The following is a 22,977-nucleotide window of genomic DNA, read 5'->3' as shown; positions in this document are numbered from 1 at the left end:
TCATTCATCCATCCATCCATCCATCATCAATCATCCATCCATCTATCCATCAATCATTCATCCATCCATCATCCATCCATCCATCCATCCATCTGTCATCCATCCATCCATTATTCATTCATCCATCCATCCATCATTCATACATCCATCAGTCCAAGCATCCATCCATCCATCAATCATTCATCCATCCATCAATCATCCCTCCATTCATCCATCATCAATCATCCATCCATCCATCCATAATCCATTCATCATCCATCTATCCATCATTCATACATCCATCCAAGCCTCCATCCATCCATCATTCATGATCCATGCATCCATCCATCATTCATCCATCATTTGTCCATCCATCCATCAATCATCCATCCATCATTCATCCATCCATGCATCATTCATCCATCCATCCATCCATCATTCATCCATACATCCATCATTCTTCCATCCATCCATCCATTCATCCATCATTCATTCATCATCCATCTATCATTCATCCATCCATCCATCATCCATTCATCATCCATCCATTCATCATCCATCCATCATTCATTCATCCATCCATCCATCCATCATAAATCATCCATCCATCTATCCATCAATCATTCATCCATCCATCATCCATCCATCGATCCATCCATCCATCCATCCATCCATCTGTCATCCATCCATCCATTATTTATTCATCATCCATCCATCCATCATTCATACATCCATCAGTCCAAGCATCCATCCATCATCCATCATTCATCCATCCATCCATCATTCATCCATCCATCCATCCATCATTCATCCATCATTCATCCATCCATCCATCCATCTGTCATTCATCCATCCATCCATCCATCATTCATCCATACATGCATCATTCATCCATCCATCCATCCATTCATCCATCACTCATTCATCATCCATCTATCATTCATCATCCATCCATCCATCATCCATTCATCATCCATCCATCCATCATTCATCCATCCATTCATCATTCATCCATCCATCCATCATCCCTCCATCCATCCATCTTTCATTCATCCATCCATCCCTCCATCATCAATCATCCATCCATCTATCCATCAATCATTCATTCATCCATCATCCATCCATCCATCCATCTGTCATCCATCCATCCATTATTCATTCATCATCCATCCATCCATCATTCATACATCCATCAGTCCAAGCATCCATCCATCATCCATCATTCATCCATCCATCCATCCATCATTCATCCATCCATCCATCCAAGCATCCATCCATCCATCCATCCATCCGTCCATCCATCCATCAATCATCCATCCATCATCCATCCATCCATCATCCATCCATCCATCCCTCAATCCATCATTCATTCATCCATCCATCCATCATCCATCCATCCATCCGACCATCATTCATCCATCCATCCATCCCTCATTCATCCATCCATCATCCATCCATCCATCATTCATCCATCCATCCGTCATCCATCCATCCATCCCTCAATCCATCATTCATTCATCCATCCATCCATCATCGATCCATCCATCCATCATCCATCCATCCATCCCTCATTCATTCATCCATCCATCCATCATTCATTCATCCATCAATCCATCCTCCATCCATCCATCCGTCCATCATTCATCCATCCATCTATCCCTCATTCATCCATCTATCATCCATCCATCCATCATTCATCCATCCGTCCATCATTCATCCATCATCCATCCATCATTCGTCCATCCATCCATCCATCAATCATCCATCCATCATCCATCATTCATCCATCCATCCATCATTCATCCATCCATCCATCATTCATCCATCCATCCATCCGTCATTCATACATCCATCCATCTGTCATTCATCCATCCATCCATCCATCATTCATCCATCATTCATCCATCCATCATTCATTCATCATCCATCTATCATTCATACATCCATCCATCATCCATTCATCATTCATCCATCCATTCATCATTCATCCATCCATCCATCATCCCTCCATCCATCCATCATCCCTCCATCCATCCATCCATCACTCATCATCAATCATCCATCCATCCATCCATCAATCATTCATCCATCCATCATCCATCCATCCATCTATCCATCCGTCCATCATTCGTCCATCCATCCATCCGTCCATCATTCGTCCATCCATCCATCAATCATCCATCCATCCATCTATCCATCCATCATCCATCCATCCATCCATCCCTCAATCCATCATTCATTCATCCATCCATCCATCATCCATCCATCCATCCGACCATCATTCATCCATCCATCCATCCCTCATTCATCCATCCATCATCCATCCATCCATCCATCATTCATCCATCCATCCGTCATCCATCCATCCATCCCTCAATCCATCATTCATTCATCCATCCATCCATCATCCATCCATCATCCATCCATCCCTCATTCATCCATCCATCCATCATCCATCTATCCATCCATCATCCATCCATTCATCCCTCATTCATTCATCCATCCATCCATCATTCATTCATCCATCAATCCATCCTCCATCCATCCATCCATCCGTCCATCATTCATCCATCCATCCATCCCTCATTCATCCATCCATCATCCATCCATCCATCATTCATCCATCCATCCATCCATCATTCATCCATCCATCCATCATTCATACATCCATCAGTCCAAGCATCCATCCATCATTCATCCATCCATCCATCCATCATTCATCCATCCATCCATCCAAGCATCCATCCATCCATCCATCCATCCGTCCATCATTCGCCCATCCATCCATCCATCCGTCCATCATTCGTCCATCCATCCATCCATCATCCATCCATCCGTCATCCATCCATCCATCCGTCCATCATTCATCCATCCATCCCTCATTCATCAATCCATCTGTCATTCATCCATCCATCCATCCATCATTCATCCATACATCCATCATTCATCCATCCATCCATCCATTCATCCATCATTCATTCATCATCCATCTATCATTCATCCATCCATCCATCCATCCATCCATCATCCATTCATCATTCATCCATCCATTCATCATTCATCCATCCATCCATCATCCCTCCATCCATCCATCATCCCTCCATCCATCCATCCATCATTCATCATCAATCATCCATCCATCAATCATTCATCCATCCATTTATCCATCTATCCATCCGTCCATCATTCGTCCATCCATCCATCCGTCCATCAGTCGTCCATCCATCAATCATCCATCCATCCATCTATCCATCCATCATCCATCCATCCGTCATCCATCCATCCATCCCTCAATCCATCATTCATTCATCCATCCATCCATCATCCATCCATCCATCCGACCATCATTCATCCATCCATCCATCCCTCATTCATCCATCCATCATCCATCCATCCATCCATCATTCATCCATCCATCCGTCATCCATCCATCCATCCCTCAATCCATCATTCATTCATCCATCATCCATCCATCCCTCATTCATCCATCCATCCATCTATCCATCCATCATCCATCCATTCATCCCTCATTCATTCATCCATCCATCCATCATTCATTCATCCATCAATCCATCCTCCATCCATCCATCCGTCCATCATTCATCCATCCATCCATCCCTCATTCATCCATCCATCATCCATCCATCCATCCATCCATCTGTCATTCATCCATCTATCCATCCATCATTCATCCATACATCCATCATTCTTCCATCCATCCATCCGTCCATCATTCGTCCATCCATCCATCAATCATCCATCCATCCATCATCCATCCATCCGTCATCCATCCATCCATACGTCCATCATTCATCCATCCATCCATCCCTCATTCATCAATCCATCCATCATTCATCCATACATCCATCATCCATCCATCCATCCATCCATTCATCCATCATTCATTCATCATCCATCTATCATTCATCCATCCATCCATCCATCCATCCATCATCCATTCATCATTCATCCATCCATTCATCATTCATCCATCCATCCATCATCCCTCCATCCATCCATCATCCCTCCATCCATCCATCCATCATTCATCATCAATCATCCATCCATCCATCCATCAATCATTCATCCATCCATCATCCATTTATCCATCTATCCATCCGTCCATCATTCGTCCATCCATCCATCCGTTCATCATTCATCCATCCATCCATCATCCATCCATCCATCCGACCATCATTCATCCATCCCTCATTCATCCATCCATCCATCATTCATCCATCAATCCGTCATCCATCCATCCATCCCTCAATCCATCATTCATTCATCCATCATCCATCCATCCCTCATTCATCCATCCATCCATCATCCATCTATCCATCCATCATCCATCCATCCATCCCTCATTCATTCATCCATCCATCCATCATTCATTCATCCATCAATCCATCCTCCATCCATCCATCTGTCCATAATTCATCCATCCATCCATCCCTCATTCATCCATCCATCATCCATCCATCCATCATTCATCCATCCGTCCATCATCCATCCATCCATCCCTCATTCATCCATCCATCATCCATCCATCCATCATTCATCCATCCATCCATCATTCATACATCCATCAGTCCAAGCATCCATCCATCATCCATCATTCATCCATCCATCCATCATTCATCATTCATCCATCCATCCATCATCCCTCCATCCATCCATCCGTCATCCATCCATCCATCCGTCCATCATTCATCCATCTTTCCCTCATTCATCAATCCATCCATCATTCATCCATCCATCCGTCCATCATTCATCCATCATCCATCCATCATTCGTCCATCCATCCATCCATCATTCATCCATCCATCCATCCGTCATTCATCCATCCATCCATCTGTCATTCATTCATCTATCCATCCATCATCCATCCATCCATCCATTATTCATTCATCATCCATCCATCCATCATTCATACATCCATCAGTCCAAGCATCCATCCATCCATCATCCATCATTCATCCATCCATCCATCAATCCATCCATCCATCCATCTGTCATTCATCCATCCATCCATCATTCATCATTCATCCATCCATCCATCCATCATTCATCCATCCATCCATCATCCATCCATCCATCCATCCATCCATTCATCATCCATCCATCCATCATTCATACATCCATCAGTCCAAGCATCCATCCATCATCCATCATTCATCCATCCATCCATCATCCATCCATCCATCATTCATCCATCCATCCATCCATCCATCTGTCATTCATCCATCCATCCATCCATCCATCATTCATCCATACATCCATCATTCATCCATCCATCCATCCATTCATCCATCACTCATTCATCATCCATCTATCATTCATCCATCCATCCATCTATCATCCATTCATCATCCATCCATCCATCATTCATCCATCCATTCATCATCCATCCATCCATCCATCATCCCTCCATCCATCCATCATTCATTCATCCATCCATCTATCCATCAATCATTCATCCATCCATCATCCATCCATCCATCCATCCGTCATCCATCCATCCATTATTCATTCATCATCCATCCATCCATCTATCCATCAATCATTCATCCATCCATCATCCATCCATCCATCCATCCATCCATCTGTCATCCATCCATCCATTATTCATTCATCATCCATCCATCCATCATTCAAACATCCATCAGTCATCCATCCATCCATCATTCATCCATCCATCCATCATTCATCCATCCATCCATCATTCATCCATCCATCCAAGCATCCATCCATCTATCCATCCATCATTCATCATCCATCCATCCATCCATCATTCATCCATCCATCCAAGCATCCATCCATCCATCCATCCGTCCATCATTCATCCATCCATCCATCATCCATCTATCCATCCATCATCCATCCATCCATCCCTCATTCATTCATCCATCCATCCATCATTCATTCATCCATCAATCCATCCTCCATCCATCTATCCGTCCATCATTCATCCATCCATCCCTCGTTCATCCATCCATCATCCATCCATCCATCCATCCGTCCATCATTCATCCATCCATCCATCCATCATCCATCCATCATCCATTATTCATCCATCCATCCATCCGTCATTCATCCATCCATCCATCTGTCATTCATCCATCCATCCATCCATCATTCATCCATACATCCATCATTCATCCATCCATCCATCCATTCATCCACCCATCCATCAATCATCCATCCATCCATCCATCAATCATCTATCATCCATCCATCCATCATCCATCCATCCATCCATCATCCCTCCATCCATCATTCATCCATCCATCTATCCATCATTCATCCCTCCATCCATCATCCCTCCATCCATCCATCATCAATCATCCATCCATCCATCCATCCATCATCATCCATCCATCCATCAATCATCCATCCATCATTCATCCATCAACCATCCATCCATCCATCAATCATCCATCCATCATCCATCCATCATCCCTCATTCATCCATCCATCATTCATCCATCCCTCTATCCATCATCCATCCATCCATCATTCATCATCCATCCATCCATCATTCATCATCCATCCATCCATCATTCATCATCTATCCATCATTCATCATCCATCCATCCATCATTCATCCATTCATCATCCATCCATCATTCATCCATTCATCATCCAGCCATCCATCATCCCTCCATTCATCCATCATCAATCATCCATCCATCATCCATTCATCATCCATCCATCCATCATTCATCATCCATGCATCCATCCAACATTCATCCATCATCCATCCATCATTCGTCCATCCATCCATCCATCAATCATCCATCCATCATCCATCATTCATCCATCCATCATCCGTCCATCATCCATCCATCCATCAATCATCCATCCATGCATCCATCCATCCATCCATCCATCATTCATCTACCCATCCATCAATCATCCATCCATCATCCATCATCCATCCATCCATCCATCAATCATCTATCTATCATCCATCCATCCATCTGTCATTCATCCATCCATCCATCCATCATTCATCCATACATCCATCATTCATCTATCCATCCATCCATTCATCCATCATTCATTCATCATCCATCCATCATTCATCCATCCATTCATCATCCCTCCATCCATCCATCATTCATCATCAATCATCCATACATCCATCCATCATCCATCCATCCATCATTCATCCATCCATCCATCATTCATCCATCCATCCATCCATCCATCATCCATCCATCATCCATCTATCCATCCATCATCCATCCATCCATCCCTCATTCATTCATCCATCCATCCATCATTCATTCATCCATCAATCCATCCTCCATCCATCTATCCGTCCATCATTCATCCATCCATCCCTCGTTCATCCATCCATCATCCATCCATCCATCCATCCGTCCATCATTCATCCATCCATCCATCCATCATCCATCCATCATCCATTATTCATCCATCCATCCATCCGTCATTCATCCATCCATCCATCTGTCATTCATCCATCCATCCATCCATCATTCATCCATACATCCATCATTCATCCATCCATCCATCCATTCATCCACCCATCCATCAATCATCCATCCATCCATCCATCAATCATCTATCATCCATCCATCCATCATCCATCCATCCATCCATCATCCCTCCATCCATCATTCATCCATCCATCTATCCATCATTCATCCCTCCATCCATCATCCCTCCATCCATCCATCATCAATCATCCATCCATCCATCCATCCATCATCATCCATCCATCCATCAATCATCCATCCATCATTCATCCATCAACCATCCATCCATCCATCAATCATCCATCCATCATCCATCCATCATCCCTCATTCATCCATCCATCATTCATCCATCCCTCTATCCATCATCCATCCATCCATCATTCATCATCCATCCATCCATCATTCATCATCCATCCATCCATCATTCATCATCTATCCATCATTCATCATCCATCCATCCATCATTCATCCATTCATCATCCATCCATCATTCATCCATTCATCATCCAGCCATCCATCATCCCTCCATTCATCCATCATCAATCATCCATCCATCATCCATTCATCATCCATCCATCCATCATTCATCATCCATGCATCCATCCAACATTCATCCATCATCCATCCATCATTCGTCCATCCATCCATCCATCAATCATCCATCCATCATCCATCATTCATCCATCCATCATCCGTCCATCATCCATCCATCCATCAATCATCCATCCATGCATCCATCCATCCATCCATCCATCATTCATCTACCCATCCATCAATCATCCATCCATCATCCATCATCCATCCATCCATCCATCAATCATCTATCTATCATCCATCCATCCATCTGTCATTCATCCATCCATCCATCCATCATTCATCCATACATCCATCATTCATCTATCCATCCATCCATTCATCCATCATTCATTCATCATCCATCCATCATTCATCCATCCATTCATCATCCCTCCATCCATCCATCATTCATCATCAATCATCCATACATCCATCCATCATCCATCCATCCATCATTCATCCATCCATCCATCATTCATCCATCCATCCATCCATCCATCATCCATCCATCATCCATCTATCCATCCATCATCCATCCATCCATCCCTCATTCATTCATCCATCCATCCATCATTCATTCATCCATCAATCCATCCTCCATCCATCCATCTGTCCATCATTCATCCATCCATCCATCCCTCATTCATCCATCCATCATCCATCCATCCATCATTCATCCATCCGTCCATCATCCATCCATCCATCCCTCATTCATCCATCCATCATCCATCCATCCATCATTCATCCATCCATCCATCATTCATACATCCATCAGTCCAAGCATCCAGCCATCATCCATCATTCATCCATCCATCCATCATTCATCATTCATCCATCCATCCATCATCCCTCCATCCATCCATCATTCATCCATCCATCCATCCATCCTCAATCATCCATCCATCTATCCATCAATCATTCATCCATCCATCATCCATCCATCCATCCATCATCCATCCATCCATCATTCATTCATCATCCATCCATCCATCAATCATACATCCATCAGTCCAAGCATCCATCCATCATCCATCATTCATCCATCCATCCATCATTCATCCATCCATCCATCCATGCATCCATCCATCCATCCATCCGTCCATCATTCGTCCATCCATCCATTAATCATCCATCCATCCATCCCTCATTCATTCATTAATCCATCATTCATCCATCCATCCGTCATCCAAACATCCATACCTCAATCCATCATTCATTCATCCATCCATCATCCATCCATCCATCATTCATCCATCCATCCATCCATCATCCATCTATCCATCCATCATCCATCCATCCATCCATCATTCATTCATCCATCCATCCATCATTCATTCATCCATCCATCCTTCCATCATTAATCCATCCATCCATCCCTCATTCATCCATCCATCATCCATCCATCCATCATTCATCCATCCATCCGTCATTCATCCATCCATCCATCCATCTATCATTCATCCATCCATCCATCATCCATTCATCATCCATCCATCCATTTATCATTCATCCATCCATCCATCATCCATCCATCCATCTGTCATCCATCCATCCATGCCTCAATCCATCATTCATTCATCCATCCATTCATCATTCATCCATCCATCCATCATCCCTCCATCCATCCATCCATCATTCATTAATCATCCATCCATCATTCATCCATCCATCCATCATCCATCCATCCATCCATTATTCATTCATCATCCATCCATCCATCATTCATACATCCATCAGTCCAAGCATCCATCCATCCATCATCCATCATTCATCCATCCATCCATCATCCATCCATCCATCAATCCATCCATCCATCCATCTGTCATTCATCCATCCATCCATCATTCATCATTCATCCATCCATCCATCATCCATCCATCCATCCATCCATCCATTCATCATCCATCCATCCATCATTCATACATCCATCAGTCCAAGCATCCATCCATCATCCATCATTCATCCATCCATCCATCATCCATCCATCCATCATTCATCCATCCATCCATCCATCCATCTGTCATTCATCCATCCATCCATCCATCCATCATTCATCCATACATCCATCATTCATCCATCCATCCATCCATTCATCCATCACTCATTCATCATCCATCTATCATTCATCCATCCATCCATCTATCATCCATTCATCATCCATCCATCCATCATTCATCCATCCATTCATCATCCATCCATCCATCCATCATCCCTCCATCCATCCATCATTCATTCATCCATCCATCTATCCATCAATCATTCATCCATCCATCATCCATCCATCCATCCATCCGTCATCCATCCATCCATTATTCATTCATCATCCATCCATCCATCTATCCATCAATCATTCATCCATCCATCATCCATCCATCCATCCATCCATCCATCTGTCATCCATCCATCCATTATTCATTCATCATCCATCCATCCATCATTCAAACATCCATCAGTCATCCATCCATCCATCATTCATCCATCCATCCATCATTCATCCATCCATCCATCATTCATCCATCCATCCAAGCATCCATCCATCTATCCATCCATCATTCATCATTCATCCATCCATCCATCATTCATCCATCCATCCATCCATCCATCCATCATTCATCCATCCATCCAAGCATCCATCCATCCATCCATCCATCATCCATCTATCCATCCATCATCCATCCATCCATCCCTCATTCATTCATCCATCCATCCATCATTCATTCATCCATCAATCCATCCTCCATCCATCTATCCGTCCATCATTCATCCATCCATCCCTCGTTCATCCATCCATCATCCATCCATCCATCCATCCGTCCATCATTCATCCATCCATCCATCCATCATCCATCCATCATCCATTATTCATCCATCCATCCATCCGTCATTCATCCATCCATCCATCTGTCATTCATCCATCCATCCATCCATCATTCATCCATACATCCATCATTCATCCATCCATCCATCCATTCATCCACCCATCCATCAATCATCCATCCATCCATCCATCAATCATCTATCATCCATCCATCCATCATCCATCCATCCATCCATCATCCCTCCATCCATCATTCATCCATCCATCTATCCATCATTCATCCCTCCATCCATCATCCCTCCATCCATCCATCATCAATCATCCATCCATCCATCCATCCATCATCATCCATCCATCCATCAATCATCCATCCATCATTCATCCATCAACCATCCATCCATCCATCAATCATCCATCCATCATTCATCCATCCCTCTATCCATCATCCATCCATCCATCATTCATCATCCATCCATCCATCATTCATTCATCCATCCATCCATCCCTCATTCATCCATCCATCCATCATCCATCTATCCATCCATCATCCATCCATCCATCCATCATTCATTCATCCATCCATCCATCCATCATTCATTCATCCATCCATCCTTCCATCATTAATCCATCCATCCATCCCTCATTCATCCATCCATCATTCATCCATCCATCCATCATTCATTCATCCATCCATCCGTCATTCATCCATCCATCCATCCATCTATCATTCATCCATCCATCCATCATCCATTCATCATCCATCCATCCATTTATCATTCATCCATCCATCCATCATCCATCCATCCATCTGTCATCCATCCATCCATGCCTCAATCCATCATTCATTCATCCATCCATTCATCATTCATCCATCCATCCATCATCCCTCCATCCATCCATCCATCATTCATTAATCATCCATCCATCATTCATCCATCCATCCATCATCCATCCATCCATCCATTATTCATTCATCATCCATCCATCCATCATTCATACATCCATCAGTCCAAGCATCCATCCATCCATCATCCATCATTCATCCATCCATCCATCATCCATCCATCCATCAATCCATCCATCCATCCATCTGTCATTCATCCATCCATCCATCATTCATCATTCATCCATCCATCCATCATCCATCCATCCATCCATCCATCCATTCATCATCCATCCATCCATCATTCATACATCCATCAGTCCAAGCATCCATCCATCATCCATCATTCATCCATCCATCCATCATCCATCCATCCATCATTCATCCATCCATCCATCCATCCATCTGTCATTCATCCATCCATCCATCCATCCATCATTCATCCATACATCCATCATTCATCCATCCATCCATCCATTCATCCATCACTCATTCATCATCCATCTATCATTCATCCATCCATCCATCTATCATCCATTCATCATCCATCCATCCATCATTCATCCATCCATTCATCATCCATCCATCCATCCATCATCCCTCCATCCATCCATCATTCATTCATCCATCCATCTATCCATCAATCATTCATCCATCCATCATCCATCCATCCATCCATCCGTCATCCATCCATCCATTATTCATTCATCATCCATCCATCCATCTATCCATCAATCATTCATCCATCCATCATCCATCCATCCATCCATCCATCCATCTGTCATCCATCCATCCATTATTCATTCATCATCCATCCATCCATCATTCAAACATCCATCAGTCATCCATCCATCCATCATTCATCCATCCATCCATCATTCATCCATCCATCATTCATCCATCCATCCAAGCATCCATCCATCTATCCATCCATCATTCATCATTCATCCATCCATCCATCATTCATCCATCCATCCATCCATCATTCATCCATCCATCCAAGCATCCATCCATCCATCCATCCATCATCCATCTATCCATCCATCATCCATCCATCCATCCCTCATTCATTCATCCATCCATCCATCATTCATTCATCCATCAATCCATCCTCCATCCATCTATCCGTCCATCATTCATCCATCCATCCCTCGTTCATCCATCCATCATCCATCCATCCATCCATCCGTCCATCATTCATCCATCCATCCATCCATCATCCATCCATCATCCATTATTCATCCATCCATCCATCCGTCATTCATCCATCCATCCATCTGTCATTCATCCATCCATCCATCCATCATTCATCCATACATCCATCATTCATCCATCCATCCATCCATTCATCCACCCATCCATCAATCATCCATCCATCCATCCATCAATCATCTATCATCCATCCATCCATCATCCATCCATCCATCCATCATCCCTCCATCCATCATTCATCCATCCATCTATCCATCATTCATCCCTCCATCCATCATCCCTCCATCCATCCATCATCAATCATCCATCCATCCATCCATCCATCATCATCCATCCATCCATCAATCATCCATCCATCATTCATCCATCAACCATCCATCCATCCATCAATCATCCATCCATCATTCATCCATCCCTCTATCCATCATCCATCCATCCATCATTCATCATCCATCCATCCATCATTCATCATCCATCCATCCATCATTCATCATCTATCCATCATTCATCATCCATCCATCCATCATTCATCCATTCATCATCCATCCATCATTCATCCATTCATCATCCAGCCATCCATCATCCCTCCATTCATCCATCATCAATCATCCATCCATCCATCCATCATCCATTCATCATCCATCCATCCATCATTCATCATCCATGCATCCATCCAACATTCATCCATCATCCATCCATCATTCGTCCATCCATCCATCCATCAATCATCCATCCATCATCCATCATTCATCCATCCATCATCCGTCCATCATTCGTCCATCCATCCATCCATCAATCATCCATCCATGCATCCATCCATCCATCCATCCATCATTCATCTACCCATCCATCAATCATCCATCCATCATCCATCCATCCATCCATCCATCCATCCATCAATCATCTATCTATCATCCATCCATCCATCATCCATCCATTCATCATTCATCCATCCATCTATCCATCATTCATCCCTCCATCCATCCATCATCCATCCATCCACCATCCATCCATCAATCATCCATCCATCAACCATCCATCCATCCATCCATCCATCAATCATCCATCCATTCATCCATCATTCATTCATCATCCATCCATCAATCATCCATCCATGGATGGATCTCCTCAGCCACATTTGCCAACTCTGCGGGGGGATCCCGAGGCGTTCCCAGGCCAGCTGAGAGATATAATCCCTCCAGTGTGTCCTGGGTCTTCCCTCCGGGGTCTCCTCCCAGAGGGGAAAGGGACGCCTGGGCTTCCATGCTTAGGCTGTTGGATCTTCAACCCTTTAATTCAACTCTCCTATCAGGTGTTAATTTAGTACATTAATGAAAACACATCCTTTTTGTTGCAGACAAACATAACCTCATATTTTTCCCAGTCCGGTAGTCTGGGATAGTCTACTCTGTAAATATAAAAAAGGTCCATGCAGAAAAATTTAGAACTGGTTAACCAAATTAAACAAATATATGAACAATATGCTCAAGTTAAAAACCCTAGCTTGTATAAAACCTATTCTGTCGAGCACCAAATATTGAAAAACAAGAGAACATTTGGCCTTCCTGGTTTTGGTCTCTCTGGTCCTATTTCCAACAACCATGTCTTTCAACCCTCCTTATTGGACTCAACATTTCAGGAAGGGGGAGACTGTGTAAGCAGCGTTTCAGTGAACTCTTTAATGGTACTAGTCTTGCATCGTTTGAACAATTATCCGAAAAGTTTTGTCTCCTAAAGTCTCACTTTTTCAGGTATCTGCAGGTAAGGCATTTCCTCCGCTGTCAGAGGAGGAAATGCACTTCCACCGAGGCCTGGTGAGAACATTGCTGATACACTCCTCAATCTACAACCATCACACAGGGGTCTAATCTCCATAATCTGCAATAAATTGCTCGACACAAGGCAGGCCTCACTTAACAATATTAAAAGTGCAGAGGAGCAGGATCTCACCCTGTCTGAGGACACATGGAACAGTTTTCAAATCGGTTAGTTCAACTTCTCTTGGTGCCCAACGCTGCTTGTTGTTGTACACAGGGCCCACATATCTAAATCGAAACTGGCTCGCTTCTACCCAGACGTTGATCCCCTTTGTGACAAATGTAAGAGACGAGGCTTCACTGATTCACATGTTCTGGACGTGTCTTATCTTGGAGAATGACTGGAGGGAAGTCTTCTGAACCCTATCCCTAGACGTGGAACCTGACACTCTGATTGCTCTTTTCCGCACCAGAGGAGTTATGGAAACGCGTCTGACATCAACTAAACGCCGAAGCCAGTCTTTCACCTTTCTCTTGGCCAGACGTGCAATGTTGATGAGGTGGAGGGAAGCTGCCCCGCCCGCCCATGCTCAGTGGTTGAAAGATGTCTTGTCGAGATGTAGAAAAAATATATTACTCAATTTGCAATTCCAAATAAAGTTTCAAAATGTATGGAGACCATTTCTTTGGAATATTTTCATAACCTTCAGTCTTATTAGGTACTGGATCCCTTAACGACACTTACTGTCTTTATATCAGCAACACCAAAGTATGAATCGGCCCTTTGGTGCCTTCTGGTCAACGTGGTGGCCTACAATTGATAGGTGTGTACTTGTATCTACCTGTGTTAAGAAGATGTGTATATGCATACATGTATATGTTGATACATAGCCCATCCTTTTATATGGATCAGTCTCTCATGTCTGCATGCCTACATTATTGTATAGCTCCAGGAATTAAGTAAATTGGACTATCTGATCAGCTGATTCTCTCATGTACAAGTCTGGCTTGGATCTGACAAATGGGTAGGATGGGTCAGATGGACTCCTTTCTGTTTTTGTTTCTCTCATGTTCCCTTTCTGTACACAGACAGATTTTCAGTTCAATTTGAGTTGACTGTGTATTTAGCAAACCTCCTGTCATTGTTGTATAATTCACTTATTTTGAGACAAAACTTGAAAAAAAAATATTTTTGAGGAAAAAAAAAAACAAAGGCAAGGAGGGAAGGAAACGAAACAAAAGTAAGAAAAAAACATGAACTGCCCGCAGCACCATGTGGCAACATCAGTGCTGATCAGACTGGTGAGAGTCCAGTCTGACCAGCACTTATTAATGATGCTCCAGTTTGATTTCTTGCTTGTGTTCACGCTCTCTGATGTAAGTCGCTTTGGAGAAAAACTTCTGTACGTGACTGTCGGATAGAAACTCAATACATCTAAATCAACTAAGTAATTAAACCAGTGTCTTACCTCTGACTGAGACTTTAGCCTTGCAAAACTCGCTTCCTGCGTCGTTGGCGGCCTTGCACAGGTAGTCACCAGCATCACGCCTGGAGGCGGGGCTTATCTCCAGGCAGGCTGTCCCATCGGAGAAGCTGATCCTGGTGCTGCCGGCAGACATCAGGTCTTTCCTATCCTTCATCCACTGGATCTTCAGAGGAGGAGATCCGGACACGTGACACCTGAGACTCAGCTTCTCTCCTTCATCCACAGTCACCGGCTTCAGCGGGACATCGAACACTGGAGGCTTCTTGGACTCTGAGGGTCATAAAAACCAGTCTGGTGTCAAAAGGCTGGACCGGGTCAGGAGCCAGGTCTCCAGTAAAGCATCTAATGCAGAAGATAATTCCACGTTTATCGATGGCTCTCCAGCTCTGGATCACCAGCAGCAATCAAACCCGTCCATCTAACAAGATCTGGTTTCATCTGGACGAGTTCATTAAGCCTTGATCTGAATACGACCATAAACATTACGCATTGCATGTTTATGGAGACATGAATCTCTTTCATATTCATATAAATGTGTTTCATACTTGTTTATTTGAGCTTACAGTCTTAGCATTAGCTGCTAATGTGACAGTTCACAGTTTTAGCATTAGCTGCTAATGTAAAAGGTAATAAGCTGCTAAACAGTTTCCAGGTTAATGTGATCTAATGAATGAAAACATCTGGATATGGCAGAGAAAGAAACTGATTAAATGGAAAACCAGGAAACCTTTCAGTTGCATTTCCATGCTAAGATCTTGCAGAGCATCGCTAACTAACAGCAGAGTCTCTGCTGTTACAGGAAAAGGAAACATGACAGAAAATATCCAAGTTTCAATCAATTTTTGGTTTTGTTAGTAAATTCATGAGAAATAAAGTTTATCAGTAAAGGTTTGGAGATAAAACTCTGAATATAAATGAAAAATGTGTTTAAATCAGCACATGTTGATCGGCAGACGGTTTCCACCTTATTTATTAGTCTAATTATTAGTGGTTTCATTAGATTTTCTTCTTTCTGTTCAGCGATGTGACATTGTTTTTAGTAAAGGGAAATTAATTAAAAAAGAACAAATAAATAATAAGAGCATTTAAACATGGAATCAAGCAGGAACCAGCAGCAACATCTGGATTCTCCATCGTGACCAAACTGAGGGTCCATCCATCACCATCAGCGGGGGACCCACCCAGGATGTCCACGGTGACTCCGCAGGAGGTTTTCCCGGCCTGGTTGGAGGCGTGGCAGCTGTACCTGCCACTGTCCGACACCTGGCTGTTCTTGATGCACAGTACCGCCACATTGCTCTTAAAGCTGAGCTCGTATTTATCGGAGCTGCAGATCTCCTGGTCGTCCTTGAACCAGCGGACTGATATGGGCTGCGAGCCGCTGACCCGGCCCTCCACCTTTACCAGCTTGCCCTCCGTGTCCTCCATGTGTTCAGAGGGCTTTTTGGTGAACATGGGAGGATTTTTACGCTCTGAAATCAAGAGGAGAAAGAGTGAAGACGGGGAAAGAGTCGCCCAGCGAGGGCTGGAGGGACCCCTGAAGGCCCCCTGAGAGACCCCTGAAGGCCCCCTGAGAGACCCCTGAAGGCCCCCTGAGGGACCCCTGAGGGCCCCGGGATGAAATACCTTTTACTGTGACATCAGAGGAACAAGAGTCCTTCCCCACGTCGTTGGAGGCGTGGCAGAAGTACCTCCCCGTGTCGGCTTTGTCTGCCTTCACTACGCTCAGGTGGGGGGTGTTATCCACGCAGCTCATCTTATAATTCCCCCCCGAGCGAATGTCTTTGTGATCTTTAGACCATGTGACTTTAATGGGGACGGAGCCAGTCAAGTGACACTCCAGCTCAACGCTGTCGCCCACCGTCACCTCCTGCGGTGACAACTTCCTGTCAAAGACGGGGGGGTACCTGGGTTCTGCCGGGGGGTGGAGGAGAAGAAGAAGAAGAAACAGGAAGTCTTTACATAGACACAGACCAACCAGGACCAGAACTTCTCAACCTCTGGGTCAGGACCCAGCTGGACTACAGGAGCACACGACCTCCATGGTGTTCATGATGTGCTGAAGCAGCCAATCACCTGCAAGGAAAGACTCGGCTTCACAAAATAATGGAGGTTTTATAGTCAGGAAGAGGGGCGGAGCCACATCTGAAGGTCTGAACCTACCTGGATCCAGACCTGCAGAGGGTCAGGTCCAGCACACAGGAGGCTTCAGTCCTGTCTTATTATGATTAAATGAACTGTAATATTATAAGAAGCATGTACAGTCTTGGGAGGGGGCTCAACTGCTCAAAATAAATAATTATTCAAATATAATAGAAATAAATCATGTATATTCTAAATATAAATCATAAATTAAATATGATATTGAATATTACTGAACACTGAATTTCCCTTTTCATTTAATTCATTTGCAACAGAAAAAAGTCGATAAAATGTTGAAATGAAAAAATGAGGTAAAATTTGGAGGAAACTTATTTTTCTCCAGAAATTTCAGGTTATTTATAATATTTCTGGGAACATGGGGATGATGTACCGGTACTGGTTCACAGTGAACCATTATGTATAGGGTATTATTGTACTGGTCGGGTCCAGCTGGAGACCAGCTTCAGGTGGAACCTGGACCAGACGGAGCCGGTCTGGACTGCAGGAATAACCTGTAGGAGATGTTTCCTGCTGACAGCAGCAGGATCAGATACCAGAGGTTGAGAAGTTCTGACCCAGAACCTTTCAGAACCAGTTAGAAGTCGAACCCGTCAGACCTCGCAGGGTGAGTTTGGCTCTGCAGGAGGCGGAGCCAACGCTGTTGGTGGCCGTACAGGTGTACTCTCCAGAATGCTTCATCTGTCCTCGGCCGATCAGCAGCACGGCCGTGTTGTCGTCGTACAGCATGTTGAAGTCGCCGCCGTCCCTCAGAGGCTCGCCGTCTTTTAGCCACTGAACCTGGATGGGCGACGAGCCGGCCACGCGGCACTCCAAGCGGATTGGCTGACCTTCTGTCTCCTGCAAGCTGGTGATCTTCTTGGGGAAAGATGGTGGTGTTTTGGCATCTGGACACAACAAAGACGCAGTTTCATCAGATTACTGCAGATTTCTCTGGTCATCAACCAGAATCTGACACCGGAACAAAACGCTTTGAAACCCTGAAAAGTCTTGAAAGTCTAAAAAGAACTTGGATCTGTGAGTTTTATCCTTGGATTGTTATTTCCACTGTTGCAGAGTTCCAGAGATCCCAGCGTCCGGCTGTCTTCAGGTCAACGTGTTGCAGATGCAGCATCGTTCTTCCACCACGTTAGTTTGCTAAAAGCTTCTGAAAGATGGAATATGTAGCAACCTCTCAAGAACTGACCCAGGATCAGATAAGAACTCAGGATTTTCTACCTCAACGGAAGTCCGTCCACGTCCTCAGAGACAGAGACCCCCTTAATGCAGAGAATTCAGACCTTTGTTCCGTGGACAGACCTCACATTAAACCAGGAACCCTGCTGGTTTTATCACACAAACAGCCTCTGGTTTGAAGTGAAACCCTGAGGTAGGAGTCTGGGGTTGGCCAGGAGGTCCTTCTGCACACACAGCTCCCAAAGACAAGATTTCAGAGCGGAACCATTCAGCTCTGAACTCTTCAACTGTATAAACACTGGATGTACCCTCAGAACACCTGGATTAATGGACTCTCCCTCCTTTCTCGATGAATCCAAGACTTCAGGGGTTAAATCCAAAGATAGCGAAGGACTTCATTTCTGGGATTCCCTTGATGGAACAATGGCGCCAATGGACAACCTTTAAACATGTCGGACATTGATTTCATGTTGGTTAAACACACAGTGTTTACAGTTATATGCTGTTGCTATTGACGACTGTGAAGTAGGAACGTGTGGAAATGATTTCTTGACCCATCAGATCTGTGGAAAGTGTAGAAGCATTGATGAAAGGTATTCAGAATGTCTTGAAGCCGCTAACAAGCCGTTCACCAACAGCAGCAAACTGTTTTACTGTTCACGCTGATAAGAACCATTCCTCCCTTCTCTCCCAGCCCAACCAAGACTGTGATCGGCAACGTACGGATGATCCGAACGTTACATCTTCAGCAGTTCCAGGACTTTGCCAGTACCAGTGACCCGTGGCTCCTGATTGGATTTGGGTCCAACTTCAGACGCCGAACCTGACGGTTCCAGATGAGCTCCGGTGTCCTGCGGAGGGCCTACTGACGGCTGGATTCCCCTCTCCTGGCTTCAATCGCGGACCAGTTCTCGACCATCCTGTGCTGAAGTAAGGCCGAGCCATTTGCTTTGAAGCAGATCACAGCTGGTGTCTGAATAATCCGATCATTTAGTGAACCATGACCCCTAAAGACCGTCAAAGCAAGCTCAATTCCAGTCTCCCATCTACCTGAAGCAGCCATTGGAAATCCTGGGCCGCCCTACGTGGTATCGATCCGCTTGGCAGGCTAATGTGACATCGGACTCGTTTAATTCCCTTACACTTGCCATCTTTCAACCTCTCTAGTCTTCAAACATTTAAACTGCTTAGATAACTTTACTTTGGGAAATTTTATTTTCACATTTTGGCTGTTGGCTCGGCTCAAACCTCTCTCTCTCCTCTCGGTTAATTCATTATTTGACGCTTGCTGTCTGGTTTATCGGATTCATTTCATCTGGACCTGTTGATTTTAACTGGTGTGGTTTGAATAAAGTATGTCATATTTTAAGAAGTCATGGCAGGGTGATCTGAAGCGGTGCCATACAGAGCTGGACTGAAGTGAACATAAGCAGGTCTACGGTGAAGCAGCAGGTGGTACCTAACACGCTGAGTCTGCAGGTGGAGGAGGTGGAGCCAATCCTGTTCTCCGCCTTGCAGGTGTATTCCCCGATGTCGGCTTTGGTGGCCTTGCTGAGCTTCAGACAGGCCACACCCTTTGAGTACTCCAGCTTGCAGTTGGGACTGGACCGGACCTTTCCGTCAGCCTTGAACCAGGACACCTTGATCTCAGGTGTTCCTGCCACCTGACACTTTAGACACACCCCATCTCCCGCCGTCACCTCCATGGGCTCCAGAGACTCCAGGAAGTATGGCGGCTCTGTGGACACAGAGAAGACCTGCTGATCAGACGAGGAACTGTTTGGAAGTCCTGACCAGGTGTTCACTTCCTGCTACACCTGATCTGTGAGATCTGCTGTTCATAGGTCTGTAAGGTGTAGAAAACATCTACATGTGTGAGATGACCAGACTGACCCAGGATGGAAACGTGGGCCTCACACGTGTCCTTGCCGGCTTCGTTGGACACCTGGCAGCCGTACTTCCCGGCGGCCTCCTTCTCGTTGGTGCTCAGACACTCCAGGATGCAGGAGCTCTCTGTGGTGGTGATGTTGTATCTGTATGAGGCGAAGATCTGCTGGCCGTCTTTGTACCAGCTCACGCTGATCTCTGGAGTCCCAGTGTACGAACACTCCAACGTTAAAGGCTTTCCTCTCTCCACCGACACGTCCTTCAGCTTTTTAGAGAAGGCTGCCGGCTCTGAAGGACACCAGCAAAGAAGTTTAGTCAGGACCAGGAACAAACCTGAACCGGATCAACAGTGGCTGAGACGGACCTTTGACGGTGAGAGTGACGGGACAGCTCTCCTTCCCGGCGTCGTTGATGATCTGACAGGTGTACTCTCCAGCCTGGGAACGCTCCACGTTGTAGAGCTCCAGAACCGCCTGATTTTCCTTCAGGGAGAAGTCGCAGCCCTGACCTGGATGGATCTCCTTGGTTCCTCTGAACCACTTCAGTCTAAGCGGTGCGCTGCCTTTCACCATGGCAGAGAAGGTCACGTTGGAGCCGGGCTTGGCCTCCACTGGCTGGGGTGGAACCACGAAGGATGGAGGATCTGGAATGAAGCGATCCAACGTCAGAGGAGATAGAAACAGAACAGACATTCTGGAACATCAGAAAGGTTCTGACCTTTAACCTCCAGGCTGGCCGTGGTCTCACTGGACCCGGCCTTGTTGACAGCTGTACATTTGTACGCTCCGGAGTCGGACAGCTTCAGCGTGGGAACTCTGAGGATGCAGGTGTTGTCGCTGAAGGAGAGCTCACAGTTCGGGACGCATTTTACCTCCTGGCCGTCGTGGTACCAGGAGATGGTGAACGGAGGGGAGCCGGAGACTTTGCACTCCATCTCTGCAGTTTCTCCCACAACCATGTGGAGGTCCCTCAGCTTCCTGGAGAAGGTCGGAGGGACGGTCTTATCTGTGCAGGAGGGAAACCGTTATCAGCCTGCCTGTTTCAGACCAACCCCCCAGATGAAATCTTCCTCATATTACGTCTTTCATTTACGTAATAAATCCAAAATTAGGGACATTCTGTCTCAGAGTGATGCAGAAAAACTGGTTCACGCTTTTGTTACTTCGAGACTAGATTACTGTAACTCTCTATTACTGGGCTGTCCTAAATATGCCCTGAAAAGCCTTCAGCTGATCCAGAATTCTGCAGCCAGAGTCCTGACCAGAACCATCAGGAGAGATCATATTTCTCCAGTTTTAGCCTCTCTTCATTGGCTGCCTGTTGAATCTAGAATAGAATTTAAAATCCTTCTCCTTACATATAAAGCCCTCCACAACCAGGCACCACTATATATCAAAGACCTCATTGTTCCTTATATACCAAGCAGAGTACTTCGTTCGCAGACTGCAGGCTTACTTGTGGTTCCTAGAGTCTCAAAGAGCCGAGCAGGAGGCAGAGCCTTTGGTTATCAGGCCCCTCTCTTATGGAATAAGCTCCCAG

The 22,977-nt window shown here is 44.8% G+C and overlaps 1 protein-coding gene across 1 annotated transcript in view; it reads right to left on the bottom strand.

The window, feature by feature from the left end:
* The window catches only part of LOC306766733 (titin-like), a 377,999-nt gene that overhangs the window by 231,805 nt on the left and 123,217 nt on the right, over window positions 1-22,977 (bottom strand). The window contains 8 exon segments of the mRNA XM_079254554.1: window positions 16,198-16,485; window positions 17,397-17,687; window positions 17,842-18,129; window positions 18,975-19,262; window positions 21,011-21,289; window positions 21,445-21,726; window positions 21,803-22,081; window positions 22,156-22,443. Coding sequence (XP_079110680.1) covers window positions 16,198-16,485; window positions 17,397-17,687; window positions 17,842-18,129; window positions 18,975-19,262; window positions 21,011-21,289; window positions 21,445-21,726; window positions 21,803-22,081; window positions 22,156-22,443 — 2,283 coding nt within the window.

This window comes from Telmatherina bonti (genome assembly GCF_933228915.1).
Source record: "Telmatherina bonti genome assembly, chromosome: 15".
In the NCBI taxonomy this organism is placed as follows: Eukaryota; Metazoa; Chordata; class Actinopteri; order Atheriniformes; family Telmatherinidae; genus Telmatherina; species Telmatherina bonti.
This window is presented reverse-complemented; position numbering and strand designations above follow the sequence as displayed.